Source organism: Papio anubis, chromosome 13 (assembly GCF_008728515.1).
Source record: "Papio anubis isolate 15944 chromosome 13, Panubis1.0, whole genome shotgun sequence".
In the NCBI taxonomy this organism is placed as follows: domain Eukaryota; kingdom Metazoa; phylum Chordata; class Mammalia; order Primates; family Cercopithecidae; genus Papio; species Papio anubis.
The window spans coordinates 92,417,316-92,437,817 of record NC_044988.1 but is presented as its reverse complement, the minus strand read 5'-3'; the positions used below and the strand labels follow the sequence as shown (position 1 = coordinate 92,437,817).

The following is a 20,502-nucleotide window of genomic DNA, read 5'->3' as shown; positions in this document are numbered from 1 at the left end:
TCACAATTGTGTGGAGACTGGAGTTGGACTTTTGACAAAGAATGTAAACGATGAACTTTAGGTGCTCTACTTAGATCACAATGCGACCAACAGAACACAAACTCTAGGGCCAGACTGTTCTGTCTCTGGATACTGCTTCTCCCACTTACTAATTTGTGTGACCTTGGGCAAGTCATTTAACTAATCTGAACCTTAACATCCCTATCTATAAAATCTATGCAATGGTCCCTGCCTCACAGTTTATGAGAAGCAAATGAAACACTGCATGGAAAGCTGGTGGCTTAAGGCCTGGTGTATCAGAAGTAGCTCTTTCTCACCAGACTTGAGATTTATGACGTTGGCATATTTCCAACCTTGGGAGAGAAGCCAAGGGACAAAATCCGTATTTGGCGAGTTTTCCTGTTTGGGACTTAGTGCCCTGTGGGGAATCTGCAATTAGACAGTATACAATTCAGAAATCTCCTGAATGTTATGAACATCACATTTTAACCAAATGAAATTATAAAGAAATCAGGTGGCAGAAAAACTGATACTTGAAATATAAGTGATACAATAAGAGTATTTTGCTTTTAGCCTATGAACCATACTAACGAAAACACTGTAGAGCTCAATATTAAATACCTTTGCTGATTATCTTTTTTCTTCCAAAATCATTTCTCAGAGGCAAAAATCCATCTAGGTTTGTCTATTATCATTGTCTAATTTAGTAACGAGTTCAGCCATTTCAAGAAAAATAATATAAACATTCCAAATGACTCTACTGTCTTTACTCTCTTTTCCCTCCAAACAACTTACTCCAAATATACAAAACAACACCACCAAAAAAACACCACATGCTATAATCATTGAACTGTCACAGAGCCTTTACTACACCAGACTCAATAAGCTGGTTCTAGAAATGTTTGCCAAATAAGCTCCTCTAACTTTAACATATACTTTAGAATATTAGCTGAATGATTATATAAGTATTATGTTCAATCTATACCATACAATGTAATAGAAAAGCAGATGACTTCCTCAGAAAAGATGGCTCTTTATTTAATAAAATATTGTACTGTATCACATTGTTTCAATCCAAATATGGCATTATAGTGCCATTCTAAAAATAAATCTAAGTCCCATGTGATATGCAGCCTTTTAGCTATGTTCATTTCCTTTTAGGGCTCAAGTTTCCCACAGGAAAATCATTCAATGTTTGGCAAAACGGTCCCAAATCATGTATAGATAAGGCATAAATGCTAACTGCACTGTCAACCTTTTCCTGGTTTGCTATTGTTGATTCTCCTTCACAGCAATCCATCATGGAGAGGCCCAAGAAGCAGGAAATACTCAAGTACTGTTACCTGACAAAAGTGAACACATAAAATATCATTTTGATTAAAGAGGTGGTGATGGTCAAAGGGGGAAGGCAATTTATGGGTGAACTAAAACATAAAATTATTATATGCAAAGTCATATTCCAAACAAATGTTTCTGACAACCGTGATGAACTTCCAAATACTTATTTCATTGTATTATTACCAAGTAAACTGCATATCAAATGCTCTCTTAGTACAGCTTAATACGTACTGCATTGTTTGGCTTGTACTATTTGTTTAAAGATTTTGTAAAGCATTATATGCTATGGATAAAATCTTCTCAAAATCACTTGCTAATAACATACAACACACAGACACAGAGGACCAAGTCTCATATTCCTCAAGCTATATTTTTACATAATCAGATCAATGGATTAAATTATTTCCAAGAAAATGCTTATAAATGTTTCAAAATGCTTAACAAATGCTCAGTTTTACTTTACAAACTTAACTTCTTCTGAAATAAGTCTCAAATCAGAGATTTAAATGTGCCTATTGAGTAGCAAAAATATACAGCAACTAACTAGGCAAGATGGCTCACGCCTGTAATCCTAGCACTTTGGGAGGCCAAGGTGGATGGATCACCTGAGGTCAGGAGTTCGAGACCAGCCTGGCTAACGTGGTGAAACCCCATCTCTACTAAAAATACAAAACTAGCTGGGCGTGGTGATGCACACCTGTAATTCCAGCTTCTCAGGAGGCTGAGGCAGGAGAATCGCTTGAATCTGGGAGGCGGAGGTTTGCAGAGAGCCGAGATCACGCCATTGCACTCCACACTCCAGCCTGGATGGCAAGAGCAAGACTCCGTCTCAAAAAAAAAACAAAAAAAACAAAAAAAACCAGCAGCTGTAAAATGGCTAGACATATTTAATTCTATGGAAGTTTCTTGCTCTTATAACAATTCACAAATATTAAATGAAAAATCTGAATGGTACTGGTCATGCAACAGCAGCAGTGAACTGCTGTACTGCATTAAGAATTCCATAAGAGGTCTGCATTCACACACATATTCAAAGGTTATAGGTATACACTCTGAGTTCCAACCTTTATTTTAATTTTGAATTTTTATATAGCTTTCAGGCAAAAATATTTTCGAGCTCAACATATAAGAAAAATCAAATTGAAGATTTTAATTTTTCTATGGAAGAATCTTAATAAGAATCAAAAAACAATACTTAAAAGCTATCTTATTTTAGAATTAAAGTATAAAGCTATAAGTAAACCAGATCTTTTCCTATGAACTTAAAAACTTAAAACTTATCAGCACACAGGAAATAATCCCAAGCAAAGTATATTAGTATGTACGTAGTAATGCCTTAAAGGACTCTCCTGTAATTAAACTCTTCATATTTTTCTATTTAAAATTCTTGAGAAACAGCTACTTTAAAAGTTACTAGATAACGTATGATCTTCCATTTTATTTAAGCAAAAACTTTACCCTTCAATCTTACTAACAGTACAATTATAAATATCAATGAAGGAATTCTTGAAATACCCATTTATTTTTTACCTCCTCAAACAAACATTTCTAAGGCTGTTACTAGTAATCAAGAGAATATTTTGATTAGTATTGAAAAAAAATCTTAATTCATTTGAATGAAAGTACCAACGGAAAGACAATTCTTTGATTTTACTTAACACAAACCAAAATCTGAACAGTTTCCTTTTTTTCCAAACCTGCTGGAAACTCCTATTTTCTAAGCACTTGACAAATGTTGAATAACCCTTTGGACTTATTCTAGTGGAATGACTGAGTCTAAAGGAGGTTTAATACCTGGATTCTAGCCCTAATTCTGCAAATAATTAACTCTGTCACTATTCTGGGTCTCTCTTTCCCTGTCTGTGAAAGCAGGAGTCCAGATTAAGACTGCTAAGGGATCTTCTAAGCTCTATCACTCGAGGATTCTGCATTTGTCATTCATTTTCTCAGAAGTCTTAAGTCTACCTCCAATTCCTAATTAGAATTAAATCCCTTAGCCATGTATTCCAGACCAGCTATCACCGGTTTATCTTTCTGAATTTATTCTCCCTTATATCCCAACTTAAAACTTCCGCTTCATCCATACTACCCTATTCACAAGACAGCTGCACCAGCTAACATGTACTGAGTGCTTACTGCATGCCAAGTACTATGCTAAGAGCTTCACGTGCATTAGCTCATTTAATCTTTACAATACTTACACGAGACAGTGTTAGTAGTTAAGACAACTGAGACTAAGAACGATTATGTACTTTGCCCCAGGTCCAGTCTCCTTATTCCTTAAGTATATAAACGGCCCCCCTTCAGCAGGCCTTTTACGCTTAAAATAGGAGCTGCCAAAATTGTATTTTCTGCCTAAGACCAACTCATTTTTAAAGTTTGGTTAAAGCGACCCCTCTTTACTGCTTCAGCCTCAAATTTCCTTTCCACCTCCTAAAGTATTTAAAATTCTTACTGTAAACCCCAATGACTTACCATTCCCTTTAAGTACATCCAAGTATTGTATGTGTATCTTAATGTCCGAGATTTGTATAGGACTAACCCTACTGCAAAACGTATTATAAAAGCAGGACAAAATATATAAAACATCAGTTGAAGAACTGAAGCTAACTGTCAAGGCAGTACTTAAGGGATTTACCATCCCTGAGAGAAGGAAGCACACCAGGCCACTCCATATTCACCCGAGGCCTTTCCTCTGATGGTATGTGCCAATCTGCAGGACCTGGAAGTCACTGGGAGATTCTGACCTCTGTGTGGCAAAGAAGTAATAGCTGAAATCTTTTACTGAGTTTCTACAATGCCCCCAAGTACAATTTTACATACTTTAGATGTGATAGTACCTATTTTCACAATAATTCTAATGAAGTAGTAGTATCCCATTTTGCAGAGTAGAAAACCAAAGGCCAAAGACTCCAAAAATCCATGCTTTTTCCACTACCTTCCTCTTTATCTCAGAGGAAAAAAATTATCCAACGGTATGAAGTAATCACAGTAACAACTTTAAAAGCCTTACTATTAACATAATATGCATCTGATCTTAAACCAACTGCTATAATACTGGTGTCATCTTCATTCAAAGATGAAGATCCTTCTAACATTCAGACGGATTAAGATTACCTAATTAACTGCCAGAACTAGAATCTACATTTTGTTTTAACTTTATTTCCAGTGTTCTATAGGCTACAATACACATCCTCAGTATTGTAAAATGATGTTAATGATATATAATGTTAACAAAACTTAAGTAGGAATGATTTAGATTTCTACAAATACATATCACGAAGAAGGGGAACTTTTATAAATGAAAAAAGGCTTTACTCTGATTCAGTTCCCCAGGGGCTTTAAAGACAGAGACCCACAAATGGCCTTCTTAAACTTTATTTTTTGGTCTAGCTAAAAATAAATGGCTTTGGCAGTGGAGGTTTTCTCCGTTTTTCTGGAAGAAATTTCTGAAATTAATAATGCTATTTAAGTGCTATAACTTTTGTCTTTCTCCCCAAAATATTGCCTTAACAATTCAACTCAGTATTTGCTGAAAGCTGATAGACACAGAATTTAAAACTTTACTTTGAAAATATGATTACTTTTATATTTTGCTCAAAGCCAATTCAGTCGTTTTGTAATAAGCCAACAAATCTTTCATTAAATGACTACACTCATAATAATTTCTTGTAAAGATAGGCTTTTGACTTTGCAAAAGGCTTTCTCATGTCATATATTGTTTGTTAAATTGTAGATCACTTCATTATGGTCTTTAGTCTACTGATCCTTTGGGTTCCTTTAATTCTGTCCAGCTGGATACTTTATGAAATCTCATTCAAGGAGGGGGTCTGGTGTGAGGAGAGGAATCAGACTACAGAAATTCTACTCTACCCTGAGACTAGCCCATCTCTCACGCTGCCTTCTAAGGAAATCTATTTAACATGCACTTCCTTGCCTTTGAACACTACATGACATTTTGCATTCCTCTCATCATTTCATAATACCATGTCTTGTATTATAAATACTCATGTACCAGCACACATACTCATTATATACATACACACACGCGCGCGCACACACACACACACGTGTTCTCCTATATTCCTTCCCACGATGTCAAAGAAGGATGCATTCCAGCACCTTCTGTCTTCTCTTGGTAAAAAACAAAATAACAAAATCTAAAAAGTTCCAAACAGACACCTATGGAGGCGTAGTGATACAGCAGACTGGAAACCAAAAAGGTCTTAAAGACCCAAAACTCCATTCCCACAACTGGAAAAGAGGGACAGTATTAACTTTGCCTGTATTTCTAGGGGGATTAAATGAGACAATTAATAGGAAATGGCTTTATAAAGAGCCATAAGTAAAACAGTGCTATTATGCCCCCATTTACTATTTCAGTAATGTTCTAAACCTGGGCCTCCTTTCCGACTTCCCTTTACTTCTGTTAAAATACATCTCTCTTTTCCTAAATGTGGTCTATGCTTTTCATAGAAAACAATACACTTACATAAGTGAAAAGGTCAAACAGTACAAAGCTTACAATGAAATTCCCTTCACTCCTCATACCCTATTCCTTAGAGGCAACCATTTTCATCTCTCCTTTTTTTAAAGCTGTTTGTTTTTAATTCATATTTCTGAATAAAATGCTTAAGCTGCTATTTTCTGGGTTTTTCCACTTTAGACATCAGTTTCAGAGTTTACAGTGTGGAAGATGCTACTGTAGTTCTGTTACACCCACCCTCCTTCCCCTCACCCCCCAAACACTTTCCTTCCCCTCATCCTATCAACATAGTGTTGCTATCATTTTTGGCTAAACACCAAACTATACACAGCAACACATAACTGAACCAGAGTATGTCATGATCTTATTTCCTTTCTTCAATTTTCTATTTTTTTCAGAAGTTATTAATTGCCTATCTTTTTCTTTTCCTTGGTTTTCTATGTATGTATCACCAATTCTTCCCCTAAAAATCTCACAAAACTAAATTCTTCTCACCAGGGTGAAAACTCCAACTATATTTTCCTAGAGACATACCACCTAGTGCCTTCTTTCTTCCTGCTCCTATTCACACTGGCTGCTCTTTAGGTCTCCTGCATAGTTGCTTTCCTAGAGCTTTCCTTCCTGTGGGAATTCTTTTCACCATCCTCCCGTGTCAGAGACCCTGTTTCCTGGGTTCTGTATCTCTTTCTTGATTTCCTCCCTCATTCTGAAGAAGCACGTCCTTCAGTAACTTCCCAAGAAAGTATGTAAGGCAGGTGAACATTTTGTGATTTTGCAGATCTCAAAATGAGTTTAGTTTACCCTCACACTTGAATGACAGTTTGCGCATAAAATTGTGGGTTGGAAATCACTTCTCAAAATTTTGAAGCTATTACCCTTGATCTTCTAGCTTTACTGTGGCAAAAAGTCCTCTGCTACTCAAATCCCTATACTTTGTATATTTAGACTCCACCATCCACACCCCACCCCATTCAAGAAACTTTTAGGAATTTTTATCCCCATTGTTCTGAAATTTTATAACAATTTGCCATCATGCGAATCTTTTTATTACACTGAAATGGGCCTTTTCATTATGAAAACACGTATCTTTCCGCACTGGAAAATTTTCTTGTGATATTTAATAATTTCTTCCTTTCTTTTCCTCTATTCTGTTTCTGAAGATCCTGTTAGTCAGCTATTGGGTTTCCCTGATTAAGCCTCCAATTGTTTTGCTTTTTCAGCTATTTTCTAGCTCTCTTTTTGTTTCAGTATCTGGCCTAGTTCATTTTCTAGCCTGCTTACTAATAAAAAATTAAAAAAAAATCTTATTATACTTTAAATTGCAAGAGTTCGTTCTTGTTCTCTTCCTATTCATTTTTACTGCACTTTGTTCTCCCCTCCTTTAATGGATGCAAAATAGTATCTGAGAATTTTAGAGTTGGGTTTTTTTTTTTTGGTTGTTTTCTTCAGTAACCTACATTCTTTCTGTTTCTTCTGATTTCTGTCATTTGCTTGACTGTTTTGGGCTCTGTACTTTATGTGAGAACTTCTTCTCAAAAGTGCAATTATCTCTGGCTGTTAATATTAAAAGGGAAGCAATAAAAAGCTGTGAGCTCTGTGTGCATGGGTGGGATGTGTTGATTGATGGGCATCACCTTAAAGTGACTGGGCAGGGAATGTGGCTATTTTGTTTGTGAGCCCTCAAATGTCCATCCCCAGAATACACTCCTCTCATATCCTGCTTAGAACATTCTGAGAGTGTAGTGTGGCAAGGGTGCTGATTATTTAACATACAGACTTTCTTACAGCAGTCACGTTTGCAACAAAACACACCTTAGTCCCATTCTCAGCTATGCCTGGCATCTAGCGTGGTTCAGCTTTTCCAAAGAGTAAATCTCCCATCTTCTGCTGCAATGGTGAAAACCAGTTGCCTGCTTGGGATGGGGATTCAGGTGGGACAGGGAAGAGGAGTAAGGGGTGACGATGTCTAAATATTCCTTGTATAAACTTTCTATCAATTATTCTGTTTTTTGGCCTCTAACAATTCTTGTTTTTCAGTCTCTATGCTTATAGGGACATCTTAGGAATCCAATTCCCAAGTAGTTACTGTAGTCAACAGACAAATCAGTCTGTTTCTTTTTGCTCTTCTTCCTCCTTTGACTTTAGGAAGCAGCTCTGTTGATTCCGCTGAGTCAGTTACTACTTGTCCACTGGATTTCTATATTCCAAAACACTGCTGGCATCACTGTCTGCCATCATCTCTGTTCTCTCTCTTTTTGTCCATAGTATACCTTTGCTATTCTTTATAGCAGAGTTAACAGAAATATGCATATTCAATTCAATCTGCTATATTTAGCAGAAGGTCTGTCATATGTTTCTAAAGCCTAGGCTTATATAATGGTACAGAACACAAGCTTTAGAGTCAAAGAATTGGATTTGATTCATAACACTTACTATATATGTAACCTTAGAAGCTTCTTAACCTGTCTAACCCTATGTTTTCTCACCCATAAAATAGGAAAATTAAAAATAACTACCTGATAAGTTGCTGTGAAAATTAAATGTAGAATGTAAGAAAAAATTAATGTAAGAATATAGGTTTTGGAGTCAGGAAGTCCTGGGTTGGAATCCCAGATCTTCCACTTATAAGCTGTCTGACTCTGGCAACTCAAAATCTGTTTAATCTGTATAATGGGGTTAATAATAGTCACTAGCTCCTGCAGTGTTGGTATTAACATAAAGTTTATAAAATTCTCCTGAAACGAGTCTCAATTACATTTATATTACTGCTCATACTTCTTATCCTTAGAATTACACATGTACATACATGCCCATCCCATGGCACGGCTGAGTCAAGTCAAATTCCAACTCCTCTGCAAAAACAATGGGATATACTAGAAAAGGGCAATGGATTAGGGAGCATGAAGTCTGGGAGGGGCCACTGGGCTGGTTTCTCATCTGCAAAATAACAGAATCAGACCAAATGATTTCTAAGGTTCTTTCCAACTCATCTGCCTCTCCCTGACTCCTTTGCTAGACATGATCTGACATGAATATCACAACCCTAATTATCTGATATTATTAATTTTTATAGTGAGTGTCACGTATTTTGCTTTTCTAACTAGGAACTACATGAAAACTAAGATGAGCTGCTCCCCCAAACTAATGTAAAGAATAAAGATGTGTTTCAAATAATAATAAATCATAAAACTAGTATGTCTTATGATAAAAGATAAGGCTGGGGATATAAAATCACCTTAAAGAGAAAGAATGAGTTGCAGGCTTGCACACTACGAAGACTTGCAAGGAATTTGACTAAAAGACAAGTAACAGAAGAAGTTAATTGAACCAAGGAAATACCGCAATATGTCAATGAGAAGGCAGGATAGTCAATAATGGAAGCAGGGATGATTTCATCTTTTACTATGATCCCAATAACGTTCACATTACAGAACCATGTTCTGAGATTCCATTCCCACCAAACAACCTTCTGAATATGGTTTGGCTTCCCATAAACATCTGCTGATAGAGAAGACTGCTCTGAATTACCAGCATCTATTTCTTAAACTAATAAAGTGATATGATTTTATACACCAGCATCATATGATTGCACCCCACAAAAAACAATGCTGTGGGGGTGGCCCACCAGGAAGTCTTGGTACATTCTTCCAGATAGAGTAGAGAACAGTGAGGCTTCCTGGAAGACAGATAATCATAGAATTTTTACACATGAAACATCTAAAAACTGTATAGTTCTACAAGAAAGAAATGATCCCTCTTTGATCCCTCTCTGAGGCTAGTTATACTACCTAGCACACAGCAGAACTTGCTAGATAAGTGCTTCTTGATTGCTTCTTAAACTTTCCCTAAAAGTCACTGCTCTTACATAATACAATTTTCCATACCCTATGGCAGTATCAAGGAAATACTTCTTTCTGGATACATGACCAATAGTGTGGTAAGAAAAGGAAGGAAGAAGGAAAGACAGAGCCAGAAAACTGGGAAAGGCTGAAAGGGAGACAAAGCAATACCACACAGAAAGTTTCTTTCACCAAGGATTTCTATAGTTCCTTTGGCCTTGTGACCTATTTTACAGAGCTTTATCTGGATCCAGAGCTAAGAAGGTGTGATCCAACTCCATACTTCCTAATCCATTCTGTGAAAAACTGGCAATTTGAAAGCACTGCCTGAAGCTCTCTGGGCTGAAGCTACAGAGTTTCCAGGAGTAAAGTTATCTAACCATATAGAGGACTCAAATTACCACATTAATCTCTTGATACCAAAAAGAGATATTATCTGTTATTTAAAATCTAAGTGTGGGGGAACACATCATGATGTATGATGTGTAGACATGTAGAAGAATGGCAGATACAAATAACAGTAATCATTTTTATTTGCAAAGCACTTTACAATTTACAAAGTACTTTCACATCTATTATCTAACTCAAGCCTCAAACTAACCCTATGAGGTATGAAGGGATCAGTATCTCCTTTTAGGATAAATTAAGCATTTAGAGAAGTGACTTGCCCTCATTTACAAAACTACTTAATTAGAAACACAAGCCTACATTTTTTTACTCTCAGTTCCAACTTCATTTTTACTATATGATGCCCTTTTGTCATGCAAATTTTGAAGAAAGGCCAAATGACTCATTTACAGCCATAAGAAATGTCCACAGTATTTCCAAGGTCTGCAACATAATATTAGTAATATATACTTTTAATATAAATACTTATATTTAGCTTTTCTTCAACCTGAAATGAAAAAAGTTATATAAAAATCAACACACAAAATGATTTATGAGGACTTCAAAAAATCTCAATGCCACCATTTTCCCATTCTTAAATTTCCCAAACTTTGCTCATATAACAATAAATTCTGGCTTGCTGATAATTTCACCAACCACTTATGAAACAAAAACACAGTCAGTGAAATTAAGACAATTCCTATACCAAGCCACCATGCAGATTTTTCAAACAAACCTGAAAAGCTGAGGAAACCCTCCTAGAAACCACTCTACCATCTGGGCCATCTGGGAGTCTGTAACCCTGTTGCTTCATTTTCAAGTTCAAGGAGGTGGGCAATGCATTTATGGTATAAAAATTCAAGTTTTCCCAATCCTTAAAATACTGAGACCATTATTCAAGTAAAAAGGAAAAGCCATTATAAAAGGTTTGAAAAGAATTTATCCAGTAATAAAGCTTAAAGAAAACCTTTTCCAAAATGGAATTCTGAGTAAGAGTCGACAGGCCCATAAAAAAATGCAAATATCCAATCTAGTGTTAAGATAATGCTCTCACTAAAGTAGAGCACACTAGTCCATCTGTAATTGCTTTTCAACTCTAAGAAGGGGGGAAAAACATTTTCACTGAAATCACTGCATTAAAAAATACAACTAGTTTACAAATATAACATTAGTATAAGCCTACCTTAAAATTTACTATGAAATAATTTCAACATAACCACCAAAAGTATGTTTCCTCTGATACCAGTCACATGCCATATAAAGTTAAATGAGTTATCCTGTCAACACCATGGTAACTGATTCTAAAAATACACTTTTTTTGAAATCAGACTGGTATTTAAACTAAATGTCATGAAATGTTGCATTAAATATGCCAGGATGAAAAGATCAGTTAAATATTAACTTTCCAAACACATCACACAGAAAACACCCCCAGTCACTGAAGAAGACGTTACTGTGTCCAGGAGCACCTCCTCTCTCCCAACACATACACACACAACAAAATGAGATCAAACCTACTGATTTAACATCAATTTTTCAACAAAAATTAAGTGTTTAAAATCACATTTTCTAAACTAAAAATGCGTAAGCAAACTGCAAATGTGAACAGGTTACATTCTCTAACATATATGAAAAAGGTAAATTTTGTTTTTTTAGATCTGTACCACTTAAAGGGGAAATGTTTACAATACAACCATTTTTCAGAATCCAACAGAAAAGGTTTCCCATTTGAAATGGCAAGCCATTTCTAACATAACTTGGAATTTCAGTATGAGTTCTAAATTTTGAAACAGCTTAGAATAAAATTTGCTAACACTAAACATAAAGAGCAAGCAAGCTTTTGGGAAAAATCCAGAATCTGAAGTTTGAATGTTTATATAATGCTTAGTCACTTAAAATAAGAAAGTTTAAATAGAACACAACTGAGGTTAAAATCAAGTTGATGTCTAAAGCCTAAAATCATAAGAACACTGGCATCATGATGGAAAACCAAAGCTTATCTGCCTGCTTTATAAATATCCATGTCCTTTCTTGGATTCAGAAACCCACTTTAACCCATGTTCCCCGGGTTTCTTCCATCTTCCATCTCACTGAACACCATTGTCGCATTCAGATTACAACTTCTAGCCAAAGGCAGAGATCAAGTAAGTCCCCTGAAGATTTCCAAAACATTAAAACCTGCAGAAAAGTAGAGGAAATACTTTCGTGCTTGGAGCTGCTGGAATTCCTTCTCTCCTTTTAGAAAAATAAACCTCTTGCTCTGAAGATCATCACTTTTAAGAACAAACATCACTACTATATACAAACACATAACTCAATAATAATTCTATGAAGAATAGTAAAATCCTATAGGTTTGCTAGTACTTTGGCAGGGAAGAAAAAAAGACTATTAAGAACTGTATGCCAAAGGATTTTTTTCCAGAAAGAGAATAGCAATAAGAGACTTAAGAGTTTCCCCTTCCCCTCTTCAAATGTGGATTCCTTAGCACTAACTGAAAGAATACTTTTCAAAAATAACTAGTTGATTCCATTTAACCACAAAGAAAATGTCTCAGCTCCCTTGTATTTTTAAAAAACAATCAGTATACTATGGTATACTTTCTGACTCAGTTGCTTATGACAGATACCCTTCTCCCTGATGTTCTAATATTTCGGAAGTCTTTGAATAGAAAGAACAGACAATATTAAAGACACATTTTTGTACATAGTCACTGTTATAAAACGTACAGCCAACAGCCTATCACTGAATTATTTTTTAGCTTAAACACATTTTGCCGTAAAAGAGAAATCTAACAATTCAGATATTCTAAATATAGACATAACACAAAGGCACAGGCAAAAATACTACAACATGATCACTTCTATGCACACATATCTTTAGATCTCTGTGAAGTATGGCACAAAAAGTAGCACAGTTTTTCCATAAACTGTATAATTTGATTGCACTTTTGCTTCATGGTTCACTGTAAAATTCTAAAATTAGTGTTTATGTGCTCACATTATTCACCCTACTGAGAATTCTCTCAAGAGAATAAAACATAGAACATTTGGCTTTCTAAATGACAGTGTTGAAACTTGCAGTGTAGTTATGCTTTGGCATACATAAAAAATAATTTCTAAAACCTTTTAATTTATATTTTACTATTCCCTGTTAGAAGAAATCAATTGCACATGAAGCCTAAATAGCTGGAAATAACCCAGAAAGTGACAACAAAATGATGACTTTTTAAAATGCTGACGCTTTTCACACTCAGGTTCAGTCATGCCAGCTGGAAAGAGGTGTTAGATATGGCTTTATTCATTCTAAATCTGAGAACTGTAGTCATTTCCAAGACATTTCAAAAACTGAAAGCAACAGCAATTTGTCTTCATGATCTTAAGTCTTCTAATTCAAAAGCACTTTTGAAACCATTTCTACAAACTTAGAAGGTATCCGTACGAATAATTTACGTACTCTATTGCTTAGAGTCAAAGTATTCTGTCTCAGATTTCCTAGAGAATGAGGAATACAGAGATAAAACACACACACACACACACACACACACACACACACACACACACGGACCCCGTAACTGAGCCACTTCAGATACGACATCCATTAAGAGGGCCTTTGCTTCTTTGTGTGAGGTGGATTTGGCTTAATGATCTGACTTGCACAAGAAGTACACATAGCCCCTGAGAGGCGCTTTAGTCCTCTTTGGAATACACTGTTGGAGAGACTATAAATGACACAGTTGCAGAAACTGTTACTAATAGCAAGCCAGGTGGTCAAGAAGGATGCGAAGCGGTTGCTGTGGCCAGTGGAGCTTTCCAACAAGAAGTAGATGATATATGGCAACCAGAGGATGTAAAATACACTAGTGATTCGAAACAGGACCATGGCATAGCGCTTATCAGGACAGGCCTGCACTTCCCCAGTCTCCCCACTCTGGCTGCTGAAGCGGGCTTGCCTTTCGCTGATTTCTTTTGTGTGCTGTTGACAGATGCGGAAGATGTTGAAATAGGTGAAGCAGACAATAAGGGCTGCTGGGGCATATAACATCATCACGATGAACAGGGTGAAGTAGGAGTCAGTGTGCCAGGATTCCGCACACCACTGAAACACATCTCCATGATATCCAGGTTTGCCCCAGTGGAAAAAGGAAGGCAGGAAGACCAGGGTCGAGTATAGCCAAATCAGGAAAATACACAGGCGTAGTCTCCAGGGTGTAACCAGAGTATTATAGGTTAAAGGTTTAGTAATGGCAATGTATCTATCAATGCTGATACAAGCCAGAGAAGCCATGGAGACGCTCTTCAGAACTGATACTACGAAACCAAATATCTGGCAAGTCAAGGACTCCTCTACTGGAAGGGGGTGATGGAGGAGTGATAAAGAAGGGACCAGGCAGCTCACCCCAACAAAAAGGTCAGCATATGCCATAGTCTGGATAAAATAACTTGTAGTGTGATGGTTCAACAAAGGTGCACAGTGAAATACAAAAATCACAATGATGTTGCCAGAAATAATCAATACAGTTAGAAAGACAATAATCAATACTTCCAAAAGGCAAAAATTGACAGTTTCCAAATAGCCAAATGCCAAGAGGCAAAAAGGGTGGCTGCTCTGATTACCATCCAAGGTGGAGTTCATCTTGAGCTCAGGAGTGATCTGTCACTTCATGCTGCCGCTTGGCTGCTGCCAACAGTTCAAAGAAGCAGCTGCTGTCATTGCGGTCAGCTTTGCATGTGTGTAATAATGCCAGAGGAGCCTTAGTCCCCAAGCTCCCGATGCTGCTGCTCTGGTGCATTGCCTGCAGTGCAATTCCCCTTTAAATCCTTCCTGGAATAAGGAGAGCCAGCAGTAGTTGTCTGGCCAGTCCCAGACGTGGCCATAGCGCCAGGTTCACCATACACATAGCACCAGGGGAGCAACGTAAACTCTGGGGACAACGTCTTCAGGCCAAGTGAGGGTAGGGGGAAAGGGTAGAAGAGAAGGGAAGAAGATTAGGAGCTTCAGCAGGAGTTGTAATGAGTCTCCTCTGAACAGCTGATAGAAGAAAAGGAGAGAGCATTTTACATTTCACATCCAATGCCCTAATCAAAGAACCTGGCTAGCTCAGGCTGGCATCATCCCTCCCACTCCACCCCTACTAGCACCACTATTCATGGCTACCCTCAATAGCACCCCACATAACTGATCTGTACTGTATAGAGGAGCAGCAGCAACATCAAGCTTTCAAGATCAGCATAAAACAAAACCAATCACAGTCAGATTAATTTACCCCCATTTCCTTTCATTTGAGACTTGGGGGAAAAAGGGAATTTGCTTATAATATTTATGAAAACCTTTCACTACAATTACCACTAATAAAAATAACCAAAATAATTTACTTTCTTCATTGATTCCAATATAATATTTTGCCTCTTTGAAAACATTTCAACAGAATTTGCTGTTTAGTTCAATTTCAGAATGTTACCTGTAATTCTGCATGCTGCAATCCAAACAAAAGCCACAATACATCCTTAACAGAAAGCCTTGCAAAGCAGGAATGTGCTTCAACTCGCGTACTGCAGAACTGAGACACGAAGGGAGGGGATAAAGGAGTAGGAGGGGAAACAGGGAGAAGAGGGGGCTTGGGAAAAAGAAGAAAGGGGGAGGGGAAAGAAAACGCCTATATGTGCACACACTCTGGAATCTTTAGCAACTAATTGGAATTCATCGTCAGAGAGGTGCCCCCTGATTTCCAGATTGCACAGTGTGGGAATGGCTTGCTATGCCTGCAGTGCCTCATTTGAAAGCTGTTTCCTCGTCTGTCTGGAATCCCCCTTTTAGTAGATAAGCAGAATTCAGGCTGCTAACAAGGAGAAGGGGTAGTAGCAGAACAGGGTGCCAGGAGTTAGACTGAAACACACTGCCAGAGTGGTAATTCCTATTTTCTCATGGCATTTTCCCAAAGAACAAAGAGCAATATTAAAGAAAGGAAGTATATTAACTTCCTTTAAGTGTATGGCATATGGCAACTGACAATCATAATTCAGCTGCACAAGAAGTTCTAGCTAGAAGGCTATTCACCATTAATTTTGTCTCTCATAATTCACTGAATATTGGCCAAGAAACTTTAAAATCACTTTTTCAAGAGAAAAGTAAAGTATTTCCCATTCTGAATACTACAGAAATAGCACAGAGAAATTACATTGTTCCCATATTTGACACTACCCTATAGTTTTGAGATACATTTCTTGCTTCTAATTTGCTGAGCAGTATATAAGAATACAAACAAAAGATAGAAAAGTAAATGTACCTTCTTCTACTCAGGCATGGATATTACAGGAGGTTTCATGGTACAAATAAGCCTTTGTATCTTAGAATATACAATCTTGTTTCTGCCTATTTAAAACAATGCAAACTGGGATTATATTGTGGTTTTCCTAGTAATGTCATAAATGATGACAATTTTCAGGTAACAGAGTTGGGTGCTACGAAAATGTGTAATTTTAGTATCTTTATTTAGAAGGATTAATTGAAAGTATCCAGCAGAGTAAAAGACAATAAACCAATGCTATCATTTGAAAGCTTTCCAAGAGGTAGGCAACTGAGTAAAACGTGTGATCCAACTTTCATTTTTAATTCATTTTATACACATGCTTTCTTATTACAGACAAATGGCCACCCATAATCAGAATGCAACGAATTACATTTTAAATCTGAAGCAGCAGCAGTTGTCTGGCCAGTCCCAGACGCGGCCATGGCCCCAAAATAAAAAACCTATTTAACCATAATCCTGACAGTAATATCTGACAGGTTTTACTGGGAAACAGAGCAAAGTGTGTGGCACAGTAAAAAGACCAATAACATCGAAGGAACAATAATCAGGTTCAAATTCTTGCTCTAAAATAACTTACCCTCTCTTAAGCCTCTGTTTCATCATTTGTAAAATGAGAACAACACTCCGTACTTCACAGGGTTGTTGAGAAATAAAGTATATACAAAAGGCTTACCAACACCTAGCACAGAGAGGGTATATAACTTTACTTACTTTCTGCTCCTACAACTAAAATAGCCTTCCTAAAGAGCCAGTGTTTTCCTGCCAATCATGTTGAAAATGTTAAGGCTGGGCTCCTCTGAATCCTGAAGGGCCCGCTCTTACTGAGGTTATACAGTTCTAAGTCATACAACAGCTATCTGAATACACTGCTGTCACACATTACTCAAATACATTGAGGCTATGCACATGCAAAGCACTGAAGGTAGCTGTTAAGGAATGATGACACGGCGTCAATTATTCCCTCAACACAAATAATTTCTCTGCCTAGGTCTCCAGCCCTGACTTAACTCCTAAGCTCCCTTTTCCATCTACAATTTGCCTGCTAGTTACACATCTTCCACCTAGATGTCCTGTAGAGATTTCAACCACAGCATGTCTAAAATCAAAAACTTCCTACCAAATAAGCCTCTGTATTTTTCCGACATTTTCCCAGGCACTCCAGTATGAAACTGAGGAATCATCTTGACCACTCTCTCCCTCAAAGCACTGTTCTTAGTCACCAAGTCCTGAAAATATATTTCCACAATAGTTCTCAAATGCATTTCCTCCTTTCAGTTTTTAATACACTTACCACGGAAGATGATTACCACCTAGACTTATAGTTTTGTTCATTTTTCCAATTTTTTCATTTCTGCCTGGTTAAATATCCAAAACGTACATTTTATTATTGTGCCCCATCGTTCAAGAAGAGTCAATGGCTCCCTTACTGCCTTTCTAGTCTGATCTCAATTATTTTACTTCCTCCAAATAACTTGCCCTCCAGTCAAATCAGATTCCTTCTTATTCTATACACTTGCCATAGACTTTATTTTTAAACGATATTTACTGAGCACCTTAATAAATGCAGAATAAAGGAGTGATTTTCGAGAGTTACTAATGTATTTCAATAAATAGAAAAAGTATTCACCACAGTTAAAAGTCTAGGCTTTTCTACTACTACTTGTGAATTTGGGCATGTAACTTATTCTCTCTGTGGTTTCCCATGTATAAAACAAGACAGTTACGCTGATAAAAACAGACAATACAATGGCTGAAAATTTGAAAGAATTAAAAATTTATAAAATTGCAATAAAACTACAAGCTGTTACATTACTGGCATTAGTACAATAACAGTTATTTCAACTTTGTTTCTATTTTAGTGAAACCAGTCTAGGAGCTAAAATCAAAATATTCATTTAAGAAGCTTAAAAAAAAAAAAAGCCCAATAGCCTAATAAATCTAGGCTTTAACCATAACACAGTCTCATTCTAGTGTTCTACACCACTCTAGGAAGACTATAGTTAATATTACATAGTTTCAAATAGCTAGAAGGAGGTTACTGAATGTTCCCAACACAGAGAAATGATAAATGTTAGAGATGATGGGTATGTGTACAATTACCACGATCTGATCAGTATATACTGTATGTATCAAGACATCATTATATACCTTATAAGTATGTACATTATATACTGATTAAAAAATACCATAAAAAATAAAATAATGTAGTTTCATGATATATTCTCTCTCTATTTACTTTGAAGGCTGAGTAAGTTTCTGTATATATATGACTAAAAGGAAATACATTAAAAATCAACACTATTATTGGATGGTGGGATAACAGTCATTTATAAAAAATCTTTCTTCTTTACAGCTTTCTATATTTTCTGAATTTTCCAATTTCTATATACCCTCAGAACCATATTGATTTAGCAAGATAGAATGATGCTGGGTTGAAGTTCTCTACTTCATGGGGCTCTGTTCCCCTTGTTCTTATGCCATCAGAGCAACACTCCTTCAGACAGTCTTTGGTACTCAATCTAACTCAAAATGGACTCCCAAAACGTCAGTTAAAACCTCTTACAGAACAAGAATATAATTACGAACTTACCGATACTTAAACATTTCATTGCTAGCTAAATATTTTCTGATCTGCAAACACACCAACTTCTATATGGTTCAACCTAATAAAATTAAAACAACTTTAAAAGCCAAAATAATTAAAATAACAAAATGACAGACTTAAAAAGCAGAACAAGAAATGAAATGTACAAAAAAAGGAAAAAACCTGTTCAAATTATATTTCTTTTTCTCCCAACCTATTCAGAGACTTAACTACTTGTAGATGAGAAATGATCTCAGTTCTTCAAATTCCTAAGTTTCACCTTTGGGCATTAGTGTCAACTATCACTTATTATTTAGTAAAAATGAGCTTCACTTTTTGTCCGACATCTTGGCAAGGTTGCAGTGTTCCCCACTGCTCTCCGAGCTTCATGACGCACCCAAGGACTACAAGAAGAAGGAAGACATCAGAAAGTCAGCCAAGAAAGACAAAGACCCAGTGAACAAATCTGGGGGCAAGGCCAAAAAGAAGAAATGGTCCAAAGGCAAAGTTGGGGACAAGCTCAATAACTTGTCTTGTTTGACAAAGCTACCTATGACAAACTCTGTAAGGAAATTCCCAACTATAAACTTATAACTCCAGCTGTGGTCTCTAAGAGACTGAAGATTTGAGGTTCCCTGGCCAGGGCAGCCTTTCCGGAGCTCCTTAGTAAAGGACTTATCAAACTGGTTTCAAAGCACAAAGCTCAAGTAATTTACACCAGAAATACCAAGGGCAGAGATGCTCCAGCTGCTGGTGAAGATGCATGAACAGGTCCAAGCAACTGTACATTTGGAAAAATAAAACTTTATTAATTAAAAAAAAATGAGCTTTAAACTGATTATCATATTATAGTGCAGCTGATGTGTTTATTTATATAACTGTCATTCCAAAAATGATTTGAGATACTTTGACTCTTCTTTTATTTCTCCCTCTCCCTCATCTCCCACATTCATTCAGTTATCAAGTGAGTGCCAAGGATTCTACCTCTGAAATCCTCTTAAATAGCATCTTTTTCCCCATCCCTTTGCCACCACACCCCAATCCAAGTCAAAATTATCTCTTGCCTAACAGGTCTCGCTGCAATTATTCTTACTCCACTCTAACCCAAATAACGCAGTGATCTTTCTAAGCCTAATAATACAGATAATAAGCAAAAAAATATATTAAAAATATTGTTATTTACACTTAGTATGGAATATGAATTATACTAAGTATTTTCACACATTATCTACATTAATTCTAACAACTCTACAAATAAAATACTATTACTGTTCCATTTTACAGATAAGGAAACCAAAGCCTATGAATGTTAAAGTGTCCAATTTCAATGGCTAGAATACAGTAGAAGTAGGATCTGAATTAAGACAATTTGCCTTTAGATGGAAACCACTTTGCATATTGCCTTATAAACTGGAATATATAACCTGCCTGCTTAAAATCCTTCATTGGCTTCTATTGCCCAAAACCTTAAATATGCCTTCTGAAGCTTTCAAAGATCTGCTCCCTATCTACCACCTCTCTGGTCTTATCTTCATTCATACTCTATGAAACTGCCAAGCT

General features: G+C 36.5%; 2 protein-coding genes across 12 annotated transcripts in view; both read right to left on the bottom strand.

The window, feature by feature from the left end:
* The window catches only part of RABGAP1 (RAB GTPase activating protein 1), a 175,409-nt gene that overhangs the window by 54,695 nt on the left and 100,212 nt on the right, over positions 1–20,502 (bottom strand). The window contains exon 1 of one of the 11 annotated variants that reach the window (XM_021927174.1): positions 15,510–15,743. The exons of 9 other annotated variants lie outside the window; for them this stretch is intronic. The gene's annotated coding sequence lies outside the window, so the exon portion shown is untranslated. Of the gene's footprint in view, positions 1–2,035; positions 2,060–15,509; positions 15,744–20,502 lie in introns of those variants that run through there. One more of the 11 variants, XM_021927175.2, reaches the window with a different exon arrangement.
* GPR21 (G protein-coupled receptor 21) lies at positions 13,567–15,609 on the bottom strand. Its single transcript, XM_003911256.5, has 2 exons — positions 15,510–15,609; positions 13,567–15,079 (listed from the first exon to the last, which is right to left on the bottom strand). The coding sequence occupies exon 2, from the start codon at positions 14,681–14,683 to the stop codon at positions 13,649–13,651; it is 1,035 nt and encodes a 344-aa protein (XP_003911305.2). The 5' UTR covers positions 14,684–15,079; positions 15,510–15,609; the 3' UTR covers positions 13,567–13,648.